At 42.4% G+C, this 21,816-nt stretch overlaps 1 protein-coding gene across 3 annotated transcripts in view; it reads left to right on the top strand.

Moving 5' to 3' along the window:
- The window catches only part of PARD3B (par-3 family cell polarity regulator beta), a 982,300-nt gene that overhangs the window by 860,623 nt on the left and 99,861 nt on the right, over positions 1-21,816 (top strand). For 2 of the 3 annotated variants that reach the window (XM_084778917.1, XM_084778919.1), the window contains one exon: positions 17,061-17,196. The exons of the other annotated variant lie outside the window; for it this stretch is intronic. In XM_084778917.1, the coding sequence (XP_084635043.1) occupies positions 17,061-17,196 (136 nt within the window). The remainder of the gene's footprint in view (positions 1-17,060; positions 17,197-21,816) is intronic. 3 annotated transcript variants of the gene reach the window in all.

A 21,816-nucleotide genomic window follows, 5' to 3' on the forward strand; every position in this document is an offset into this window, starting at 1 on the left:
AGTAATTTCACCTGTTGGAAGGCTCAACTTCTAATCATGTTTCTTGTCTTTTCTTGGGGTTTGGTTTTGTTTGCTTGGCCTAAGTATATTAATTTTTTTTTTTACCTTGGGTGTGCTGGTAGTGTAATGAAAACATCTGTTATTCGTGGCAATGGTGTTTTCACATCTCTTTATATTTATGGGTGGATTCCAACTTGGTTCTATGTGAAGATGTACTTTAAAGAAAATTCAGTAAGTGCACATCTGGCTCTGTGTTGTTCTAATTGCAGAGTTTCGAGCTTTCTCATGGACCCTGATGTAGGTCTTGGTTGCAATCTCCGCAAATGTTTGCGCCTGTACTTAAGCTACGATACCCTTTGTGTACAAGAAGGACTGTGCTTCGGGTTATTGCGCAATTAGTCATCTCAGATGTCTTAGGGGTGGATAAGCACGCCAACTCTGAATCTGACTTGTATATTTTATAGCAACTCTGTGAATATTCTCTTTGGTTTGGAGCAGAGGATGTGTGTAGAAGCATGACTGTTAAATTTTTTATAGCTTCTCTCCCTTTGCCATTCTCGTGGCTGTCTCCTACAAAATTTGAGCCATACCTCAACTGTACAAATCGTCTTTTAATGTTCCGTTGCCCTGAAGTGTACAGTTGTAGGATACGTCTAAGTGTCTCCTGTGAAGATTTGGAGGCCCCGGGATAACAAAAGCAGTAAAATGGCTACAGCAAGCAAACAGAAAAACCTACTGTGGAGGTAAACAGATGTCTCTCCTTGTCTGGGGACCCTTGTTCTGTGAAAACAACAGCAACAGAAATGAAAGCACGTGATTGTCAGCTTCTTTCCTATTCTTGTGTCGAGGGAAGCAAAGGGGACAGAATTCAATTTTATGGTCCCTAAGACTTCAGCACGGAACATTACAGGACAGTAAACAACACCCAGCTTGGCCCCCGAATCGCCACGGCTGAGGCTGGGGAGTGCTTGCAGGGTAGGAAGAGTCAGGAACTGGATAGCATCGGAGAGAGATGCTGTTTGGGAAGCCCATCTCCCTGCCCCCAGCCCTCCCCGCGGCTTCTGGATCCACATGCTCTGCAACTCTCTCCTGCTTCCATAACCAGTCTACATCGGGCTAGCCCACAAGCGGTTGGATGTCTTGCTGCCGTAGACACCCAGGATCCTCTGTCTCATAGTAACAGCCGAAGCCTTGAGCTAAGGTTACGGTTCTTCACTTTATCCCAGCGGCGTTGAGTGGGTAGCAGTGGCTTCCCGATTGCTCTGAACACCTATCTTTGAGTCTTTCCTCCATGGTCCCTAAGTCTGTTTGCCTAACCAAATTCTCCTTAAAATAGTAATCAAAGTACTTCAAAGTGTGGGATTTTGGATTTTAAACCAACTCGGAGCATCTAGTAGGTGGGTTTCCAATACTTCGTCTGAACCGACTTCAGAGGTGACAGGCATGTCCCCTCCTTAATATCGTAATCCACTCTTTCGCTCAGAGCTGGACCTGATTAAACAACAGAGGTTGCTTCTGCTTTCCCTGGATATGGAGTGTACCATTTCCACCCAGCGGTTCTTCCCAACACTGCCTGAGCTTTCAACTACCTCTGCAGAGTGCTAGGAAGTGATATGCTTATTAGACAACTTTATTAATCAGGGTAGAGTGCTATTTGGCAGTGAGATCCTAATGAGGATGAGGGGCTAAATTTAACTCCAGGATAAAGGTCGGCCAGTGGTTGCTAGCTTGCCTTCGCTGGCTAGCTTGGACAATCTCACAGTTTCCAGACAGTTTCATCGAGGCCTGTGCATGCTATATTTAGTATGAAATAGCACAGAAAAGCTTTGCAATAACATCATTTCAACACACACACACACACACACACACACACACATATTCCACAAGTATTAATAAGCGGAGCACATTAGTGCTTGCCTAGACGATTCTCATGGGAGCTGATGACACCAAAAATGTTACAGCAATTGCTGCCTGAAGACGGGAGGCCACAAGAACATGTCACAGCAGAGAGAACTTCAAAAAAAATGTAGGGAACCTTCTTTAAACAGTAAACTATCTGTGCAAGCTATGGAAATGGCTGAGTGACTTGTAGTACGCTGTTGAGGGTGTATACACGGTGGTGATCCACTTATGCACCTGGGGATGAAAAATGGTAAAAAAAAAAAAAAAAAAAAGAGGACACTCTCCAGGCGGCTGCTGAAAGTGCTGTTGAGGAGCTGTAGCCTTCTGTTTCTCCCACATATACTCCCCGCTCCCCCAGTCACAGTACCTAGTCTCCCTCATCCTTAAAACCAAGGGCAATTCTACCCCTTTCCTTCCTACTTCAAAGTCACTCACTGCACACTGTCATAAATGGCTCTCTTGTTTTCAACTCCCACAAACCCTTACGACTTAAAGGTATCTCAGGTGGGGACTCTGGGCCAAGTTTTTAATGGAAGATACAAGAATGATTAAACACTTTGCAACCCTCGTTGACTCCCGAGGGGTAGGTGAAGATTAAAAATATATAAAACAGGAGAATGATTACAATACCACAGAAGGAGGGAAAGGGCCATAATATATGTGCAGGCCAAGTACTGTGAGAATTCCATAGCAGAATGGAAAGGACTCTCCACCAGGAATGGGCCAGGAACAAATGCTGTGCTTGGAGTCAAATGCATCTGAACCTGTCTGCTTCTCCTCTTCACCATGGCTCCCACTTGGCCCATCTGCCGTCTTCTCCATCGCGCACCTAATTCAGTGAGAAATGGCTTCCTTGTTGAGTGCCAACAACCTTTCCGTTTTGTCCTTCAACGAAAAGCTAGAATTGTGACCTAAAGTTTTCATTTCATTCATGTCACTTCCTGCCTTTAAAATCTGTGCTGAGCACATTTCCCTTCAAGTGAGATTCAGAAATCTTAACCATGGCACGTGGGGCCAGCTGACTCCAGCCCCTTCCTGCAGAAGGCCTGGGTTCAGAGACCAGAGAAATAAAGATAGAAGAGACTTTGAAGAAGGATTTGCTTTTAAAATCCAGCCTGCAGAGGTCAGTGAGGGGTTGAAGGGCAGTTTAAGCAGTTGTAAAGGTACAGCGAGCTGGCCGCCAGTCAAAATGATGAGGATGAGATGACAGACAACAAAAGGGCACAACAGACGATTGCTCTAAGAAGTCTGGTCAAAGGAGGAGGAAAAAAAGAGAAGCAATAACTTGAGAGAGGATTGGGTCTCTCAGACAGAAGCCTTGCCCAAAGAGCGTTGTTGCTCCTAAGAGACTTTGCAGGATGGCATGAGTCAGTACCTAAGCTGACCAGGCTACTGGAAGATGCTCCATTGGCATACCAACAGAACAAGAGTCTGACAGCTTCAGGCACTCCCACCTTCCCACGTCTATGGGCAGAAACAGGAGATAACAGCTGCTTGGACAACACCATCATATGGATGAGGTTGGAAAGCACTCTCATCAGTGTTGGTTTTATAGAGGAGCAAGGCTTATTTCTCCACTGACAAGGATATGTGGCACTAGGCACTTGTTTGGGGTTTTACTTTCCTTTTTTTTTTTTTTTTCAGGCTGCCTCCACCTCCTCCTTCAGCCTTACATCTGTCCTCCCAGCTGTGAGCTACTGAATCCCAGGGTGCAAAACCCAGGGAGACAAGTGGGGAGGGTGTACACATAATAATTATGTGCTACTTAAGTCTAAATCTCGGTCCATTGTGTGTCCACGGGCAAGGGCCTTCCCATTCAAGCGAGTGCTTCCCTCTCCCTTTTCGGTGTCTGTCTGTAAACCTTGATGGTATTAAGCACGTGTTTTAATAAATATTTTGTTTGCTGTATTCCCATTAATATTCATAGGGAATGGAGCACTTTGGGCTTTGTGATTTTCTAATAAACATTGATGGTGTTACTAGTTTGTACTGGGTATTCAGTACGCTCCATCAAAATGGCAGCTCTAATTAGGTTCCTTGAATTAGCTAATGGATTTTGAGAAAGATAGCTTAGAAAGCTCTTACAGCTGTCCAAGATATCCCTGCCATGGCAGAAAGACAAAAGGGCCCTGGAAGCCAAGACTTCAGAGCTTTAGAAATGCAGCTGACAGTTAAAAAGATAAATTGCATTCATATTTTTCCAGTGAAAGTCCTAATACTGAATTAATGTTATTCCTGTAGTGAGCATCCATTAGGAAGCTCATTTTATTATAAGGATGCATTTTGACCATTAGCTCCCTTTCTTTGGCCCCTCTTCCAACCCTCCCTCTTCTCCCTCCAATTCCCTAGATATTTTGGATGTGGTATTAAAAAGCTGTTCTGAAGAAAAGGAAATGATTCTTTTTTGGGGGGGGGAGGGGGCAGGTTATAAATTTAAGAACTCTCTTAGATATACAATAAGTATTCAACTTTTAAAGTAAGCCAGGTAATATATAAAGAAATAACACAGTGATCCAATTTAAGCCTGGTGGCTTAGATTTTATGTGGAATTCGAAGAGAATTTGAGCTAGGAGGCAACCGGTTTATTTATTCTTGGATAAGAGATGAATTCATTGTAGACTGGGAAGTTTCTAATAAAGCGCGTTACTTCCCCCATATGCTAATTATTCAGCCCACAGAACAATGCAGAGCCATCCAACGTGGCATTCCCGTTTGCACTTCAGCACGAATAGTCCCCAACAATAATGAGTTAATAACATTAGTTGTTTTGGATTAGTTAACAATAAAAGTCACAGCAAACTGTAAAACAGACACAGTCCCCTAAAAGTTCCTTGTGGATATGTGTGCACTTGCTACCTCTTTAACATGTGTCCACTCAGAAAATTAATACCTGGTCCTTTCTCATCTGAAAAGTCTCCTTCCTCTGTTCTGGTAAGACAGTGGTCTGTGAGGGAAATGTTTCCTTGGTCATTAACTCCCAACTGCTCGTGTCCAGTTTTCATCATTTGCATCTTTGTGCTCCTTCTTCTTCCTCTCCCAGACTGCCTTCTGGCCTTTTCCCTACCTCATTATTAACTTTACCAAACAAGGGGCTGGTCCATGGGAAAGAATGTGAACTTTAAGTCAATTAATTGGGATATTATTTATAACTCTGGGAAAAACACTTGTTGGGAGAGAAAATAATATTGCTAGTTTAAATGAGATTTTTTTTAAGAAAAGATCATCTTTTGTGTTTTTTTTTTTCATACCTGTCCTAACCATCCATTTCTACAGATAATTGAGAGCTGACAAAAAAGGCGATGGTTAATAAAACTGATGGAACTAGCTGGAGAAGAAATATAGTGTTGCTTGCAGAGCCGCTTTGCTCAGTGATATAAATAAAATACAAAGCATTGTTATTTGAATATATATCACTCCATGCTCCCCTCACATGACTTCACCATGGTGGATGACAAAGGCCATACCTGACACTGTGTTTATGGGCAAACTGGCTACTCTCCCAGCATGGACAGGCTACTGAAAGCTGAGGAAGGCATGGCTTTTATTCATTTCACTGTGACTTATTTATTGAATTCCATTGTTGGCAGCATAGTGCCTAATTTTCCTCCTTCTTTGATATTTGCTGACTCATTCACTTTTCATATCTAAATGACAGCTGCACAACCCCTCCATGGCTGAGCTTTAGCACCACCAATGCCTCCCCTGAATAGGGCAGTGGCTATTTGTTAATTAATATCCTGTGACTGTTTTCTCTTAAAACGCCATGGAAAAGAAAAGTCTTTGTCAATCCCTAACAGATTGGTTTCATTTGTTTTGTTTTATGTTGCTTTAACTTTCTGACCCATGATTTGGCAGCCAGTACCTTTCCCCTAATGGGAAATTTGTCACTGTATTAATGATGTGTCGTGTGTGTTATACATCATCACCAGTTCATGTCAGATAAACAAGAGCTCTGGTTATTTAAAAAAAAAAATCTTGAAAGTTTCAGTGCCCCTCTCAGTGCCTCAATCTTCACCTTCAGCATCCAATAATTTGGAAGATGGGACTAGAAACTGAGTGTTGCCGATGATGCAGCCCATTGTTAAGCTTGACTTGTACACACACACACACACACACACACACACACAAATCAAAAAATGCAAGAAAATCCCATAGAGGTCAAGGGTTCACCTCACAGGTCAGCTCTTCCAGGATGACCTTGGATCAAAATCTGTTCTGATGCTATTGTTATCCTACTTGAAAGTAAGTCTCACTGTCCCACTCAGAAGAGTAAGTAAGAGTGGTTCAAATTCTTAATTTCCCATTGCTCCCCACACACTCCTGCTCTACCATGCCAGCACTGTTCCCTTCCCTGTAGCTCCCTGTAGTGTGGTCCATTTCCTCCCCTTCCATGTCTAGCCTCCTGGCCATGCCCATGCCTCCTTCTCTCCACCAGGCCTGACCTCCACCTGAGGAGCTGCCCCGGGACTTCATTACACGCCATGACACTTCCTCATGATAACTGCCACACGGCACATTTATGTCACCTACTAATAAATAAATAAGTTGTCATTTATTTTATCTCCCCCACTGGACTGTGAAGTCCCTGAGGGTTAGATCTTGATCTTACTCTTTCCCGTTCCCCACACCCAGAGACAGGGAAATGGCCCTACTGGAGAAAAAGTAAAATTCAAATGAATGTTCAGGTCATAAAACAGTCAGTCACGGGAGGGATCCCAGAAAGGCAGCCAAGGGTCCAAGTTTGATGTCTAGTTACTGTTTTCCATTCCAAGACGAAAAAGAGGTTGGCATTTCTTTAGCAAGGGCTTGCAAGAATCTGAACATCTTTTAACAAACAAAATGATCTATATGGATTGTCATGACAGTACTGACCTTCCACTGTCCCCTAACCCCTGAGGTCAGGAGGTCAGCAGAGAGTACCAGTATACCCAAGTGCACCTTCCATCCTGAAAAAATGAGGATTATGGGATATTCTAGGACCCAGCGTCTTTTGGGATGTTAGTAGATCTTCCCTTTCGTGTAACTCTCTGGAGTGAAGAGTCTCTTTTGATTGTATGGCTGTTCTGAGCATACTTAGCACTGCAGAAGATGGCAGTGTTCGTGCATTAAGATGTACAAGAAACTAAATCAATGTAGATCTTCTCAGAACAAGTTATTAGTAAGTTCTTAGGCTGGCTGACCTACTTGCTTTAACAGTAATCATATCATTATACTGCAAGTGGAATTGCCTGTTTATTGGATTGTGAGATTCAACACTATATATATTCATTAAGATCTTCCCCGTGGTCACATAGCTGTGGCCCAAGCATCACTTCTGTGTGGCTACATAGTGTGTTATATGTGCTCTTAACAGACACTAAGGTCAGGACTAAGTTACATGTGTATGTATGTATGTATGTATGTATGTATAAAATACTTTGATTCCTGACATCTGGAGTAGGTCTAAATCATAATTTTTAGGTTCTTTCCACTGAGAAACTTTTTTTTAGTATGTTTTGCCTTGCCGCTTTTATTATTTTCCTAAACTCTTGTATTGAAAGAAAATGTGGGAGACAGGGTTCGCTGTGTAAGAAATTACATTTTAACTGTCTGGCGTGCGTGCGTTCTGCAGAACGTCCTCTCGATTACAAAGCTACCATCCGTGCTCTGAAGCCTTGGAATTCCTTTACCTTTCCTCGAGGTTGCGGCATCTGTTAGGGCTTACTTCCTTGTTATTCAAAGGGGAAGGTCTGGATGTCCAGCTGTTGAGAATCAGTGGGGTGATGGCACCCCATGGTCCCCTGGGAGGAGAGGCCCTCTCTGTTTCTTCTTCTGAGGAAGAGAGGATTTCATGGAGGCCTGGGAAATTCCCAGGGTTTCGTGGCCTGCAGCCCACAAAGGCTTGTTTTCCCAGAGTGACCCTGAAAACTTAATCCACATCTAAATATCAGATATGTATTCTTACGACGCAAGCTGTGTTTGATTTAAGCCTAGAAGGTAATAATTTTACCTTTCAGTTCCTGTAGCTGTTGGTGAGACGCTCTTCAGGAGGGGTGTGTGTGTGTGCATATTACTATTAATTTGCTCAAGAATCACACACGGCAAAACTGCCTTTTTCCTTGCCTTGTCCTTTGCTCAGTTCAAGTAAATGAATGTGAGCTTGCAGGACATGCACTTGGCAGGTTTCATCCATGTACCTTTTTATTTATATTTTGTTCATTTTATTTTGGATCATAAACTCCTTCAACCAAACTTTTCGGGTTTCAAGGGGAGATAAGTCTTAAAGTTAGTGTTCAAAGTCATTGCATGGTATAAGATCTGTGTGTATTCAAACCTAGCCCGAAAGACACTACAGGAGAGTGCTATGTTGGTTCCTACCTCTGCCCTCTCACTAATCCCACTGGACTTTGTCTCCTTTAGCTTTGCCACACATGGCTTCTCCCCTGCCAGAGCAGCAGCCGCAGCCATTGGCTTGCATCTACACGACCATGTTGGGTACATAATACCATTCTGAACACTGGAACCCTGTACATGACAGCATAGAACACAAACAATAAAGGGTTGTTAGGAATGGACACCAGCTCAAGGAAACTAGCTTAGCTCGTGTCCAGGGATGTGTCAGCAGATGGGAGGTTTAATGGAAACCTATCGCTCTTAAAATGGCCCAAGCCTCTGTTTTTGTCTATGCTCTGATAAATTAAATATATCAATGAGATGCAATTCTGATGTAAGGCGTGTAAGAGTAGCAGTGTCTTCGTGGACTGCAATGTGGGGCACGGTTCCTTTATCGTCTTAAACAGAAGACACAGCTGCACGTTGATCCACATCTGTTTTTCTTTGCATCTGTGTATGCTTCTTAGGAAAAGACGTAGAGAAGAAATGAAAGGGTGGTTTTGCTACCATTCTGTGTAAATTTTTCAACTATATTTTTAAAATAGTTCTTTTTTAAAAGTAAACATTACCATATAAATCACTTGGAGAGCTTTCTATGCTCCCCCATGTACTTCATACTGTTTATAAAATTGGCAAAAGGCATTGAAACAATATAGATCATATGTATTTATATGTAGGACTTTGAAAGGTCTAGTATATATGTAAATTACTTAAGATTGCAAATACTTTACTATGTGTATTGGAGGAAATATGCTTTAATAGGATTCAGCTATGAGTAATTCAGTAGATATTTTATGACAAACAAAATGGCCTTAGAAATCTGAATACAGCCAACAGGTCACTGTGTAGTCTGAGAATAATGTGATCACCTGTCATGGGCTTGTAAAGGTGAGTTGGAAGCTGTGGGAATGACTCGTGTTGTTGTTGAGTCGTAAACCACACTGCCAGCGCCACTCTGAGGAGTTTCAGTTTCTTCCCGAGATAGAGAAATCAGGATGTTCTGACCTTAGTCAGAGAGCATCCCTGCGTTGTCTCAGGTGATGAGGAGCAAGGTAGAATCACACCTTTTATCTGAAGCCCTGACATGGATCTGGTGACAAATCTCAGTCACAACAGGAAAAAAGTTGTCCTTTGTGAATCAATACATTTACATTCAAGGTAAATGGCAGCTGTGCTCACGGTGTAAGCGGAAGCACTTGACATTACCCAATCAAAAGTGACAAGCTACCAAGATGAGACCTGATAGCCTATGACCATATATAGTGGGGGAGGAGGTCCCCCTCGGTCACAGACACAGGGGAGGGGAATAGGGTGAAAGCGGGAGGGAGGGAAGAATGGGAGGATACAAGGGATGGGATAATGATTGAGATGTAATCTGAATAAATTAATTAAATAACAATTTTTAAAAAGTATAGAGGAAAGGGGCCTTCCATTTCTTTGTGCTCCACCCCTCTGGCTTGATTCACTGAGGTCAAGGTCCAGTCCGGGGTTCCAATTTCCAAGGCAAAATTTCAAGCTGTAGCCATCAGGGATCCAATCCATCTAGTTTGGTTGGAAGTACCAAGACAAGGATCTCAAAGGAAGCAAGTGCTAGGAGCAGGAAGCCTGTTGAGGAAGGTGAAAGGGCTGGCTCACGTTGCCACGGCAAAGTCAGGAGCCCAGTGAGCCAAGGCATGTTGCCACATTTCTGTATCTGGGTCAGATACCACCAGCCCAGCTCGGGGAAGGACCAGGATCCAAGCTGAGCTAATACAGCATCGTGTCTTGTGTAAACGTTTCTCTTCCTTATGACTCCCATTTGAATATCAATTCTTCTGAAGCAGATTGTCAAGTACGCCCCCCTGCATCCTGGCATAAACTGTAGGCTAGAGCCGCATTACAAACGCAGACAGATGCACGCTTTTCAGAGGGACATATTGCTATAGAGCCTAAGATAGTTTCCCAAAGTTCTACCACCAATTTCTATCTTAAGAAGCATAAACCCTGATGCCTGACTCCTGACTTCCTATGAGGTGCATCACCTGGCACAACTGAAGGAAGTAGTCCTTGGAGAAAAATGGGATTCACATTTGCCCCACCCTTCACCTCATGTTTTCAGACAGGATTTCTCTATGTAACCTTGGCTGTCCTGAAACTCACTCTGTAGACCAGAGATCCTCCTGCCTCTGCCTCTGAATGCTAGTATTAAAGTCATAGCCCACCAAACCTGGCCTTTGTTTGCCTTTTCACTAAGTCCATTGGTCTTAATCAAGAAATTTAAAATGTAGTCACAGTTAGCAACAGGGTCTTGATTTCAGAGTATTTGTTTTAATTACAAAGCTAACTTCAGTCTGGTAGAAATCAAATTTCCATATGATCGAGGCAAAACTCTTATTATTTTGGGGGAAAATTATTGGCAAAACTCAGTGAAAATGGAGATTATCATTTCACCAAAGCTATTAGGATCAGAGCCTGGGTCCTGGCATCTTTAATGAGGTAGGCTCAGCCAACCATCCTCAATAGGCCAATTAATGAGACAAATAATTCTGAAAAGCCAGAGGAAAAACAAGATTTATTCATTATAGTCAGTTGGGAAACGGAACAAAGAGGTCCAGTCCTCCCCAAGCCTGTCTTATAGTCCCTGAGCATGAGATTCAGACGTACACAGAAGGCAAGAAGCACACATCACTAAGAACTCCTGGTGTAGGTGTGCTCACACTCATCATCATAGCCTTGCATCCAGTCTCTCCGGCAAGGTGATCTGACAAGTTGTCAGATAAATGTGAAATCTGTTCCCAAGACAAGGTCCCACTCTGACTGGCACTAGGGCGCTCTCTCTCTCCTCTCTCTCTCTCTCTCTCTCTCTCTCTCTCTCTCTCTCTCTCTCTCTCTCTCTCTCTCTCTCTTACCATTCTACCAGAATAACACTCCTGGGAAAATTCCAATTTCTTAGGGTCTGTTGTTTTAATAATTTGATAGCCAAAGGGAAGGGCACAAGCATCTCTTTAGAATATCTTTACTCCTGTGAGGGTGGTTAAATCAGTGTAGATAATGAGGACGAATTTGAGAAGAAATCAGAAACAAGAATCCCAAAGTGCTATCTCCATGGATAGTCAGTTGGGGTCCCAAAGTGTCACTGGATGCCAAATCAAAATATCTAATGCCAATGCAAGAATAGATACTCTTTGGGAAGGGTGGAGTTAGATAATCACAATTTTCAGTCAATGTTTATATCAAATATTCTTCAGACAAAATGTAATTGGGAAAATTCTATAGAATTAAACCCTCTTAAAATTAAGTATTTGTTATTAAGTGTCTTTTGAATTATGGATTTTCATCATGGAATATTAAATCAATATAGGACATGTATAAATGCTGTCATGTTTAGAGGGTATATAAATCTAAATGTTTTTTAATTGATGAGTCTCAATCCATAAGAATTTCTCAGAATTTTTATTGTGCAGGAATTTGTCACCAACAAAAGATAATAATCATATTAATAATAATCTGCCTTCAGCTGCATGGTTTATTTTTTTGTGGTTTGTTGGTTTGTTTGTTTGTTTGTTTTGTTGGTTTGCTTTGTTTTTCAGAATCCTTTGTGGAATTTCAAGTATAGTTAGCAAACTAAAAGTCCACATAGATAGACTGCGTCCTGCTGCAGGCAGCACTGGCTGCCTCTCCAACCTGGTCCTCATCCACGGTCTTTGTCTTTCATGTGGGATCTTAGTCATATGTTGATTTTCTTCGACACCCCATTCAGTTTTACACCAGTTTCCCACATAAGCCTGTTAGTGATATAATATTAATTGCCCAGAAATGTCGGCCTGCAATTGCTCCAACATCGTTCCTTTAATGAACACAGACTTCATTGCTTGTATTCCTATTACTTTAGCTACTTCTATTTCTATTTTTATAGCAAAGATCTGTGCAAATAAAAGAATATCAAAAGGTATGCCTATAAACGTGCTGTGCTAAATTCCCTCTGCATTGAAATGCCTGTGAACTGCTGTTCCAAAATGCCTGCTGCATTTTAATGCCTTTCTCCCAAGGCAACGTGATATAGAAGAAACAGCTAGAGTTTTTACAAGCACACAAATCCTGCCCCACCACTCACCACTTGTGTTTCTCTACTTCTCTGAGGCTTGGTGTAGGAGTCTGGGAAATGCCAACAACAACTTCATCCTCACAGATTTGACTGGAACTGGATGACATGAGCACAGATGATGCTCCATAAAGCTAGTTCACTCTCTCTAGATACCAGCAGCAAGGAAAGAAGCCTGCAGCATCCTCAGACCAATACTTATTCCAACAAAGTACTCCTACTGAGGGAATTATGAGCAAGGAAGAGTACATTTAGATTCATATATGCATATATGTATATATGTATATACATATATAATATATATGCATATATATGTATACATATATATGTATATATCTATACACACACATGCTGCCTTGGTGTAAAGGTTTTCACATATGATGGTTATTTATGACCAGGGATAATTGCAAAGAAAATGAAACCCGTTACAACATTAAGCTCTGTCCAGCTCAGCAGTGCTATAAGGAAGGCCTATTTAAAATATATCTGCCTTTAAAGACATAGGCTATGTAAGTGACAAAAAAAATTTAAATAACGTAAATGCCTTGATACATGGCTTCAGTTAATTCACCATCTGAGGACCTATATTACTGGTCACCTACATATAAAGAGAGCTTTTGTAAGAATGGCTGGACTCAGCTGGGTGTGGTCATGCATAGCTGTCATCCTTGTCCAGGCTCAGAAACAAGCAAACAAACAGACAGAGGATCCAAACATAGAAAACCTAACCTTCCAAGTAGCAATGTAAAGTAGTGATACAAACGGAAAATGTCTAATCCTTTGAGTTACATAAGAACTTGATGTCACTTCTGAACGTGTCAGGTAGAATTTTCCCCAGAATTCATATTACTACATTCCGTAAGAACAAGAAGATAGGCCAGATGGCACTTAGGGACTTTCAGGAGCCAAGCCCTGGGCTCTAGCCTTAAAGTCCATGATGTTTGGTGTTCGCCAGAGGCCCAAGTCTCTAAGATAAATGAGACAGAAGAAAAGGGGGGGATCTATTGTAAGCAGAAAGCTCCAGTCAGCAGGAATGTTTGCAGTCAGACTGACCTTCCTTGTCACTTCTTAGCTATGAGCCCCGTCTTCTTCATTTTCATGAGCAGAATATTAAACCTTATCTTTCAATGTTCTTTACAGGTTTTGAGGTATTTTCAAAGCCATTACACTAGGATTATAAATAAAGTCCATTCAAGTGTCCACCCCTATATCTTGTTAGTAGTTTTCTGAAGTTCTGGCTTAAAAAAGGCTTCTGAGATTACCTAGGGTCCTTCCATTGATTAGTGATCTGCACTCTGACAGATAGTATAAGTGAACGTTTAAGTCAATATATTATGGTGTAAGTTATTATTATAATGGCTGGCACCATTGTTACAAAGTGTGTGTAAATCCAACATCACATTAACAAGTGTGCACAACCGCAACACAAAAATATAATCAATTGGTTGCTATGCCTGCACCACTATAATATGTAACATTTTAGTAGTTTAGTGATAAATGTGTGTGTTATCTATGAGAAAAGCTGAAAGCAGGAATCAGAATATGTAAGTCCTAACACTGACATGTAAAACACTTGGGAAACCACACTGTTGTTACTAAGGGCAGGAAGAGGCTTAGGAATGAGAAAATAAGACCAACTATTGAAAGATAGTCCCAGGTTGTGATAAAAGACTTGCATTGTATTCCAAATACCGTCTTAGAATATTCCCACTTGGGAGAAGACACGGCACGTTTTGCATGGAGACATGCCATGGCTTTCCTCCTGCTTTTACAGGGCCCAGATTTCTTTTCCAGGTAAATAGCCATGCTCCTGTCAGCCATCACGGATTTTTTTTTTAATCCTGAACAGCTGCTTTTATATTCTTGCCCTACTATCTTATTTGAGAATGGCAATCTGATCAAGCCCATATTTTTAAAATTTATGTATTTATAGGCATATGGAAGAACAGTTTATAGTCTGAATCTGATTTTTTTCCCCACCACAAATAGAAGGATATTGTGGAGTTTGGTCCTCTTTAAAAACAGCACCTTACCAGTCCCTTACTTTCCTTTTTCTGTTTTCCTTTATTACTGATGACTTCATTCGACTTGAATTCAATGCTTCAGTTTCTTTGGGGTAAACTAATAGATTATGTATGCGATGTTTGCTGATTGAACTCATCTGGTGAGTTTGAATGCTGCTCTCGCATCCCCGCACCCAGCAGAAGCGTGTGCATGGGACCCCACCACAGCCTTCCTGCTTTATCAAGGAGCTGAGCACACTGCTTCCCCAACAAGAGCTGCAGGGAAGCAGAGCTGGCCCTTATTGTCTTTGGGGGGTCATCTTTCTTTTTAACCAAAAAAAAAAAAAAAGCGGGGGAGGAGTAGAACTATTGTCAGGCATTTAAATTATATCCTGAAAAAAAAATGTCTGTGCTTCCCCTACCACACACACAAGCATTTGTCTTATTTTTCTTTTAGATTTATTCTTCTTTTCAATTCAGGGTGTTCGTGTGTGTGTGTGTCTGAATAGGGTACGTAACGTTAGTGCAGGTGTCCACAGAGGCCAGAAGTGTCAGAGTCCCTGGAGTTGGAGTTCAAGGTGGCTGTGAGCCTCCTGACATCGGTGCTGGGAATCAAACTCGGGTCCTCATAACTGCTGAGCCATCTGTTCGGTCTCAGGGTTTGTCTTTCTACACCAAAAGCTTCCATTGTTGATCAGTTGCTGTCTCAGATGTACCCACGAAGCCCCGTGGCCAGTGCGTACTCGCTAGCAAGGGACCACTGAGCCAGCGTGCGGCCATACGTCCACTGCCTTGCCGTCAAGCAGAAGGCCGTGTCGTGGAAGCATGTTTATCCACTACTTTCTTTTTTATGTAACTCTCCAGCTTAATTTTCAAGTGCTTTCATTTTCCTTTAGATAGCTCACTTATTAAAAAGCAGATGTCTTTTTACATGTAAAGATCAACTGTCGTATGTGAGGACCTTACTGACATGCAAGGTTCTTCACATGAGGGCCGGTACCTACCCGTCCAGTCTACACTTGTTTTCCCTTTCCACAGTCCCTCCCACATAACTCATAAACCAGAGAGCGGTTCTTATCCGAGCCTCAGGTCACCAGCATTTACTCTTACTAACTGACACGGAGAAGGGAGCATGTATCATCTGTTATGCGTAGGCGGCAGAACAAAGGCAGCTGGGACCTCTGCCTGCCCAAACGCACTACCTGGGAAATGAATCCCAAAAGCAAGATTTGCTTGCTCTGCTTTCCCTACCTGGAATTTGCCTCCTCTTACCCGCCCAGCCATTGAGTGTCTATGTATTCTATAAATTTCATCCGGATCAGTGGCTCTCCACCTTCTAATGCGGCAACACTTTAATCCAGTTCCTCATGCTGTGGTGACTCCCAGCCATAAAATGACTCCATTACTACTTCAGAACTGTAATTTGGCTACCGTTGTGAATCCCAATGTAAATATCTGATATAAAAGATATCAGCTATGTGACCCCTTAAAGGGTTGCGACCCCCAGATTGAGAAACATTGAACTAGAGCGTCACCTCCTCTATGGAGCCTTCCACCATCAGTTTCCGTGGCCTGATCTCACCCTGTCAACATCTAAGCACCCATGCTCCGTAACCCCTGGGCAGACCCCTGTTGTGGCAACTCTTCCTGGATCCTGGTTTTCTGTAGGTCTTTCCGTCATCCTCTTCCTCCAAGAATGTGACTCTTCCAGGCAAAGAATATCAGCTGTTCATCTTAATAGCCATCTTAGTGCGAGGTCTGGCACAGCTGGGCACTCGACCCTTAAATGAGCCAGTGAAGTTCAAAGGCACTCAGACCTGTATATCTGTTGTGTCTTTTCTTCCCGGTCTGAATCGTGAAGCATAAGCAGGATCCTGATTCTGTTAAGATAGTCATAACCAGTCAACCCAAACTAACAAGGGACCACTAGCTGCCCGAGGTGGCACTGGGAAGCTGTAAGTCTTAGGTAGACTCGGTGGCTAACACAGAGGGACATGCCCCTTGGACAAGGAGCACACTAGAACATTGAGGTGTCATCTGCCTGCCCCTACCCCAGGCTTTCATTTATTGCCACATCTTTCACCTTCTTTCCTTACCTATGGTCTATCTTTACTCACATATTGACTTACAGCCTGCTGTCACCCCACCCCACCCCCGACACACACACACACACACACACACACACACACACACACACATACTCCAAATGTTCTTGAGTTTCACTGAAAGGCATGCTGACACACGTCAGGCAGTCATTTGTCACATACAACCTTCAGGTCAAATGACTGGGATTTGATCTCAAATAAGCAATGACATTTGAGGGAATGAAATACCCGCATTAAAATTTAACCAAAACTTTATATATGATCATAAGAAGAAAAGTGGTGAGGCTTTTAATTGCTCTAAAAGGTCACGACATTATTTCACCTTCTAATTCTCAAAGCATTTATTAATCCCTAGTCAGATGCTTTGACCCTCGGAGTTCTCCCTCTCTCTCTCTCTCTCTCTCTCTCTCTGTGTGTGTGTGTGTGTGTGTGTGTGTGTAATGCCCTTTCTTTGCACATTTTTATTACTAATTTCACCATTTTCCTAGTTTACATTACATTGTCAAATCTTTCAAATTTAGATGACAGGCCCTTTAAATAGGGAAAGTAAAAGAGGATGTCATGCACCGTGTGACCCTGTCTATTCATGTGCTACAGTGGCCGTCCAATGGCTGGAACCGCTGACCGCATCCAGAAGCTTCGGAAGGAGTATTACCAGGCTCGGAGAGAAGGCTTTCCTTTGTATGAGAATGAAGAGGGAAGATCACGGCCGTCTGACCATGACCTCCACTGGGTGAGCCCATGCCTGATTCCAATCATGAATTCCTCTCTACCAAAATAATTCAGAGCAGAAGTACACAGCCGGGTCAAGAAAGTCCTGTGCATATCGGGTTACACTCGGCTTTCTTGAGTTTTATAGATATGAACATTGCCCAGGCCACAGCCATCTTCTCCCACAGAAGTTGTTTATATAAAGTAAACCACACAGCTGTGCTTGTTCATTCTATCTGCTCTCACACTTACTTCCTGCTGGCTACCTCACTGGTGTGGGGCAAGCAGATGTCAGCTTCTTTAGAGAAGACAAGGAATGTTTGTGTGCCTTCTCTTAGACCTTAAATAGTAGGCCCGGCATTAATAGACTTTGCAATGTAAGTTGTCTCTTCTTTAGAAAATGGTTATTGAAGTAAATTTTAAGGGGCTGTTGTCAAAGATACCATTTGTTTGTATATAAGATCTGAGCAATTCATGATTCCCAAATCTTACCAGTATAATAGGATGGCATGCCTTGGGATAAGGGAAGTTTTTGTGTGAGGACTCACTGTGCTGATTCATTCAGTGTTCAAGGAACAGCGAAGGATGCTGTCATCTCTGAAGGGACACTCCCATTTCTCTGGGTAGCACCATTCTTTTCCCTGTCTCGTAAGTCTACCTACAAAATGCCCTTGAGCACCCACAAAGATGCCCCGGATGATGAGAACCTGCCAGCTACAGGGCCTGACTTGCAGCTGGTACTCAATGCATATACAATCCATATTACAAGCATTCGCTCTTGGTCCTGTTATTGGAGCAGAGCTGAGTGTGGTCACTGTGACATCCTGGCTGTATCCTCTCCTATGTATCATCTTGGATGACCAGTGCCTCCTACTCCCCCATCTCCGTAGAAAGACAAGCGCTTTAAAGGAGAGTTTCCTGCTCTGGTTTCACGCATATTTCTGCTCACAAGATCAAGGTGTGGAGAATGCACCTAATTCCCTTCAGTTTTCACATCCGCACCCATGAGGTCATGAAAGTCATGCGGACCAAACATTAGTTCAGCATCTCTCCATTGTTCAGCAAAATGGTGACTGTTCAGGCCAGGAGATTCCACTTCCTAGAAGGCAGTTTTAGAACACTAATGGAGCCAGGGAAGGTGGCACACACCTGTAATCCCTGCACTGAGGAGACTAAAGTTGGAGGATCAGGAGTTCAAGACCAGCCTCATCTACATGGTAAGATGGAAAGCAGCCCGAGGTGCATGAGATCCAGTGTCAAAAAAGCAAAACAAAGCTGGACATGGTGGCACACGCCTATAATCCCAGCACTGGGAAGGCAGAGGCAGGTGGATCTCTGTGAGTTCAAACCTAGCCTGGTCTACAAAGTGAGTCTAGGACAGCCAAGGCTACACAGAGAAACCTGTCCAAAAAAAAAAAAAAAAAGAAAAGAAAAGAAAAAGAAAACAAAAACAAAACCCAAAACCCAAAACCAAAGAAATGTGTAGACACATCTTAACACAAGTACAGTGTACATATTGGTAATCCAAACGCAGTGGTGTCAGCCTTTTTGGAGAGAGGGATGTCAAGTCTATGGATCCTAACCAGTAACTATTTAGGTTTTATACAGATGTTAGAATTAAACAGAATGACACTTACAGTGATGGGACAATGTGCCTTTTAGATTCTCAATAGTAGAAAAGAAGGATTTCTAGGGAATAACAGATACACTAATAATAAACCTTGTCTCAAGCTTGGTCCTCATTGATTTACTGCCTTAGACAAGAGCTGTGAGGCACTCGATACACAAAGCTCAGCCTCCCTTAACAAACCAAAGAATGGTGCTAAAGTGATTACCATTATCCCAAGAACTGAACACCATGTGCAAAGCTTTGAAAAGTGTTTATTAATTCCTATGAGCACAATAAGAAAGTCATTTTGGAATGACTATCCTTTGGCCTTTTTGTTTTTGCTTTTACCTTATTTAAAGATTTCTTTACTTTGAATGGAAAAGAAAGATGCTAAGCCTCCACTGAATCTGCCGGTAAAGCTCCCAAACCCTGAACTGGGGGTGGGGGAGGGGCCGGGCCCTTCCCAGCTCCCTTTTCTAATGGTTCCCTTTATACCAAACAAACTTGTAACCAAACAATTTAGTGATTGAAGAAGTATCTATTTTAATTTGTGTTTCCCATGCTCTGGTGAGTTGAGCCTTGCCAAATGTGACTGATTTCATGTTTCCCAGACAATCTGAGTCTAAGGCATCCCAGAGGGATGCTGGGAACTGCACTGTCATAAAAGACAAGTGTTCTCTGTGATCGCCTGAGATACTCCAAACTGGGGGTGAGAATCTCAGCATCACTTCTCTCCCTATGCCAAAGAAAAACACTGGCACCTTTTGTCTAGGCGAGGCCTGAGAAGTCACACCTTTGTCTTGCTTCGTTTGGAGAGATCTAGGGGAGCACATTTCGAAAGTCAACACTTCATTTCTGCCTCTCCCATGAGACTGCAGTGTCTAAAGTAGGCTGGTCCTCAACAGCATGGGAGTCCCTGTTAAAGTCAAATCAAGGGACAGAGAAGCAGAGACGCCCCTAACCAATCTCTAAATCTCCAGGTAATCAACAAGGATTCTGAGTTTCAAACTCAATAATGGAACTTGAGCCCTGGTCCCTTCCTCTTCCATGAATGTCTAAAAAGGCCACGTCATCCTCATCACACTCATCAGAAACATTTTATAGACTTAGAGCTGCCCCAGCACTGTGCCACACTCAGGTCAAGAGGCCTTGATGGTCCCCTAAACCATGCTATTACAGAAAATTTCTGAGCTACCAAGACAAACGTAGAAAGATCAATCACCCTGCAACTAACTTTCTCCATTGCTCTTCTTAGAACCACTCTACAGATAGATGTTCAAGTCCCTCATTCAAAATGCTACAGATTTGTTTAGAGCCTGCATGCTTTCTCCTGTATACTTTGGAGCATGCCCAGACTATTGATAATAAATACCTAATGCAGTGTCAGTAAATAGCTTTTGATCTCTAGAACTTAGAGAGTTAGGACAGGAAACTATATATGTGTGTTCAGTGATACGCATGCATGTCTGTGTGAGTGCACAGGTGTCATTCTTCAGGCTCTGCCCACCTTTGTTTTTCTGGGGTGACAGGGTCTCTCACTGGTCTTGGATGGCTTAGCCTGGGATGGCTGACCTAAAGATTTCAATAGTCTCCACTTCCCCGTCACTGTAATTATAAGCACGTTCCACCGTGCCTGACTAATTATCTTTAATGAAGGCTTTAGAATAGAACCTGGGTTCTCATGTCAGCAAGGCACGTACTTTACTAATAGCTAGCCAGATGCATTACCTCTCCCCCAGTGGTTACTAGACTCTATTGATATAGCTGTCCAGCTGTACTCTCAAACTAGATTTAAAAAGGGCAGAGAGAAAGAAATTATTCTCACAAAGGTCTTTAAACCCAAAATTATGAAAATATTTGTGGAAAAGATTATTCAATGAATATTTTTAAATATTTTTCTCAATGGGACTGACTTTTATTTTCCCTTTGGTACAACACACATTCAGTGGCTTGAGCCTAAGACACCTCTCACAATTTCTTCTCTGCATTTCTTTTCTATTGTCCCTATCTCCTGTTCAATTTTAATAAATACATATTTCCTCAATTTCAATAAATATTCATTTTCTCGGTCTCAGTGGAGGCCAATCATTGGCAGCAAGAACATGGCATTATATCCACTTTAGAGGGACGCACAATCTAGCTAAGGATTGCATGTCCCTAAGCCAACACTCCGTAGGACAATAGGATATATGGGAAATGTTGTAACCAGCCTCTGTATGGTCTCAGAGCTGGATGTGTGGGGCGCAGTCAGCTGCCTACAAGGTGCTCTGGAGGCTATTTAGGCAATTCGGGACTTGCCTCAGTCAACATATTTTATTCTTCTTCTCTCATGTCAGTGGTATATTTTTCTTCTCCAAACCAAAATAATAGTACCCATAATAACCTGCCTGATTTACTCACTTCATCTATTTTAAAAACAAGTGAACGAACACACAGAGATTACAAGGTTTGTAAATATGGGCTCGAGAGCTGAAAAATCGTTTCCATCAGCCTTCTTTGTAGCTCTTTTTCCCATCCAGGCTCTGAAAAGCTATAAAGAATTGGTCTAGAGAATTTCAATGGCTCCGTGTGAAATGGCCTGGTGGGTTTTTATAGGCTCAATTAAGTAAGCAAGATATGCTAGCTGTGAAGTGTTAACATTTGCCAGGAGAAAACATGGTACCTGCTATCTGCTGATATTTTTATTTTCCGTAAAACTTGTTAAGGCTGTCACCATCCTCTGGCAACAGGCTGCCTCTTTTATTAGCAGATAAAGATTATCTGCTTACTTAATAGCAGCATGAATATCCTGTAAGTAATTTCGGAAATGGGATGGCTCTCAGTTTTCTACAGCTGCCCATACCTGCCTCTATTGTTGCCTTCTTCATGAGCTGCATAATATGTGGTATTACTACTCTCCCCATTTTTGACGTTCTTGGCTAAGTTAGAAGAATGTTTACTTATAAAAGAGTTTATAGACTCATCAAAGGATGAGAATAAAGGAGAACATGTGTGTGTGTGTGTGTGTGTGAGAGAGAGAGAGAGAGAGAGAGA

The sequence above is a fragment of the Acomys minous genome (genome assembly GCF_964271855.1).
Source record: "Acomys minous genome assembly, chromosome: 4".
Lineage (NCBI taxonomy): Eukaryota > Metazoa > Chordata > Mammalia > Rodentia > Muridae > Acomys > Acomys minous.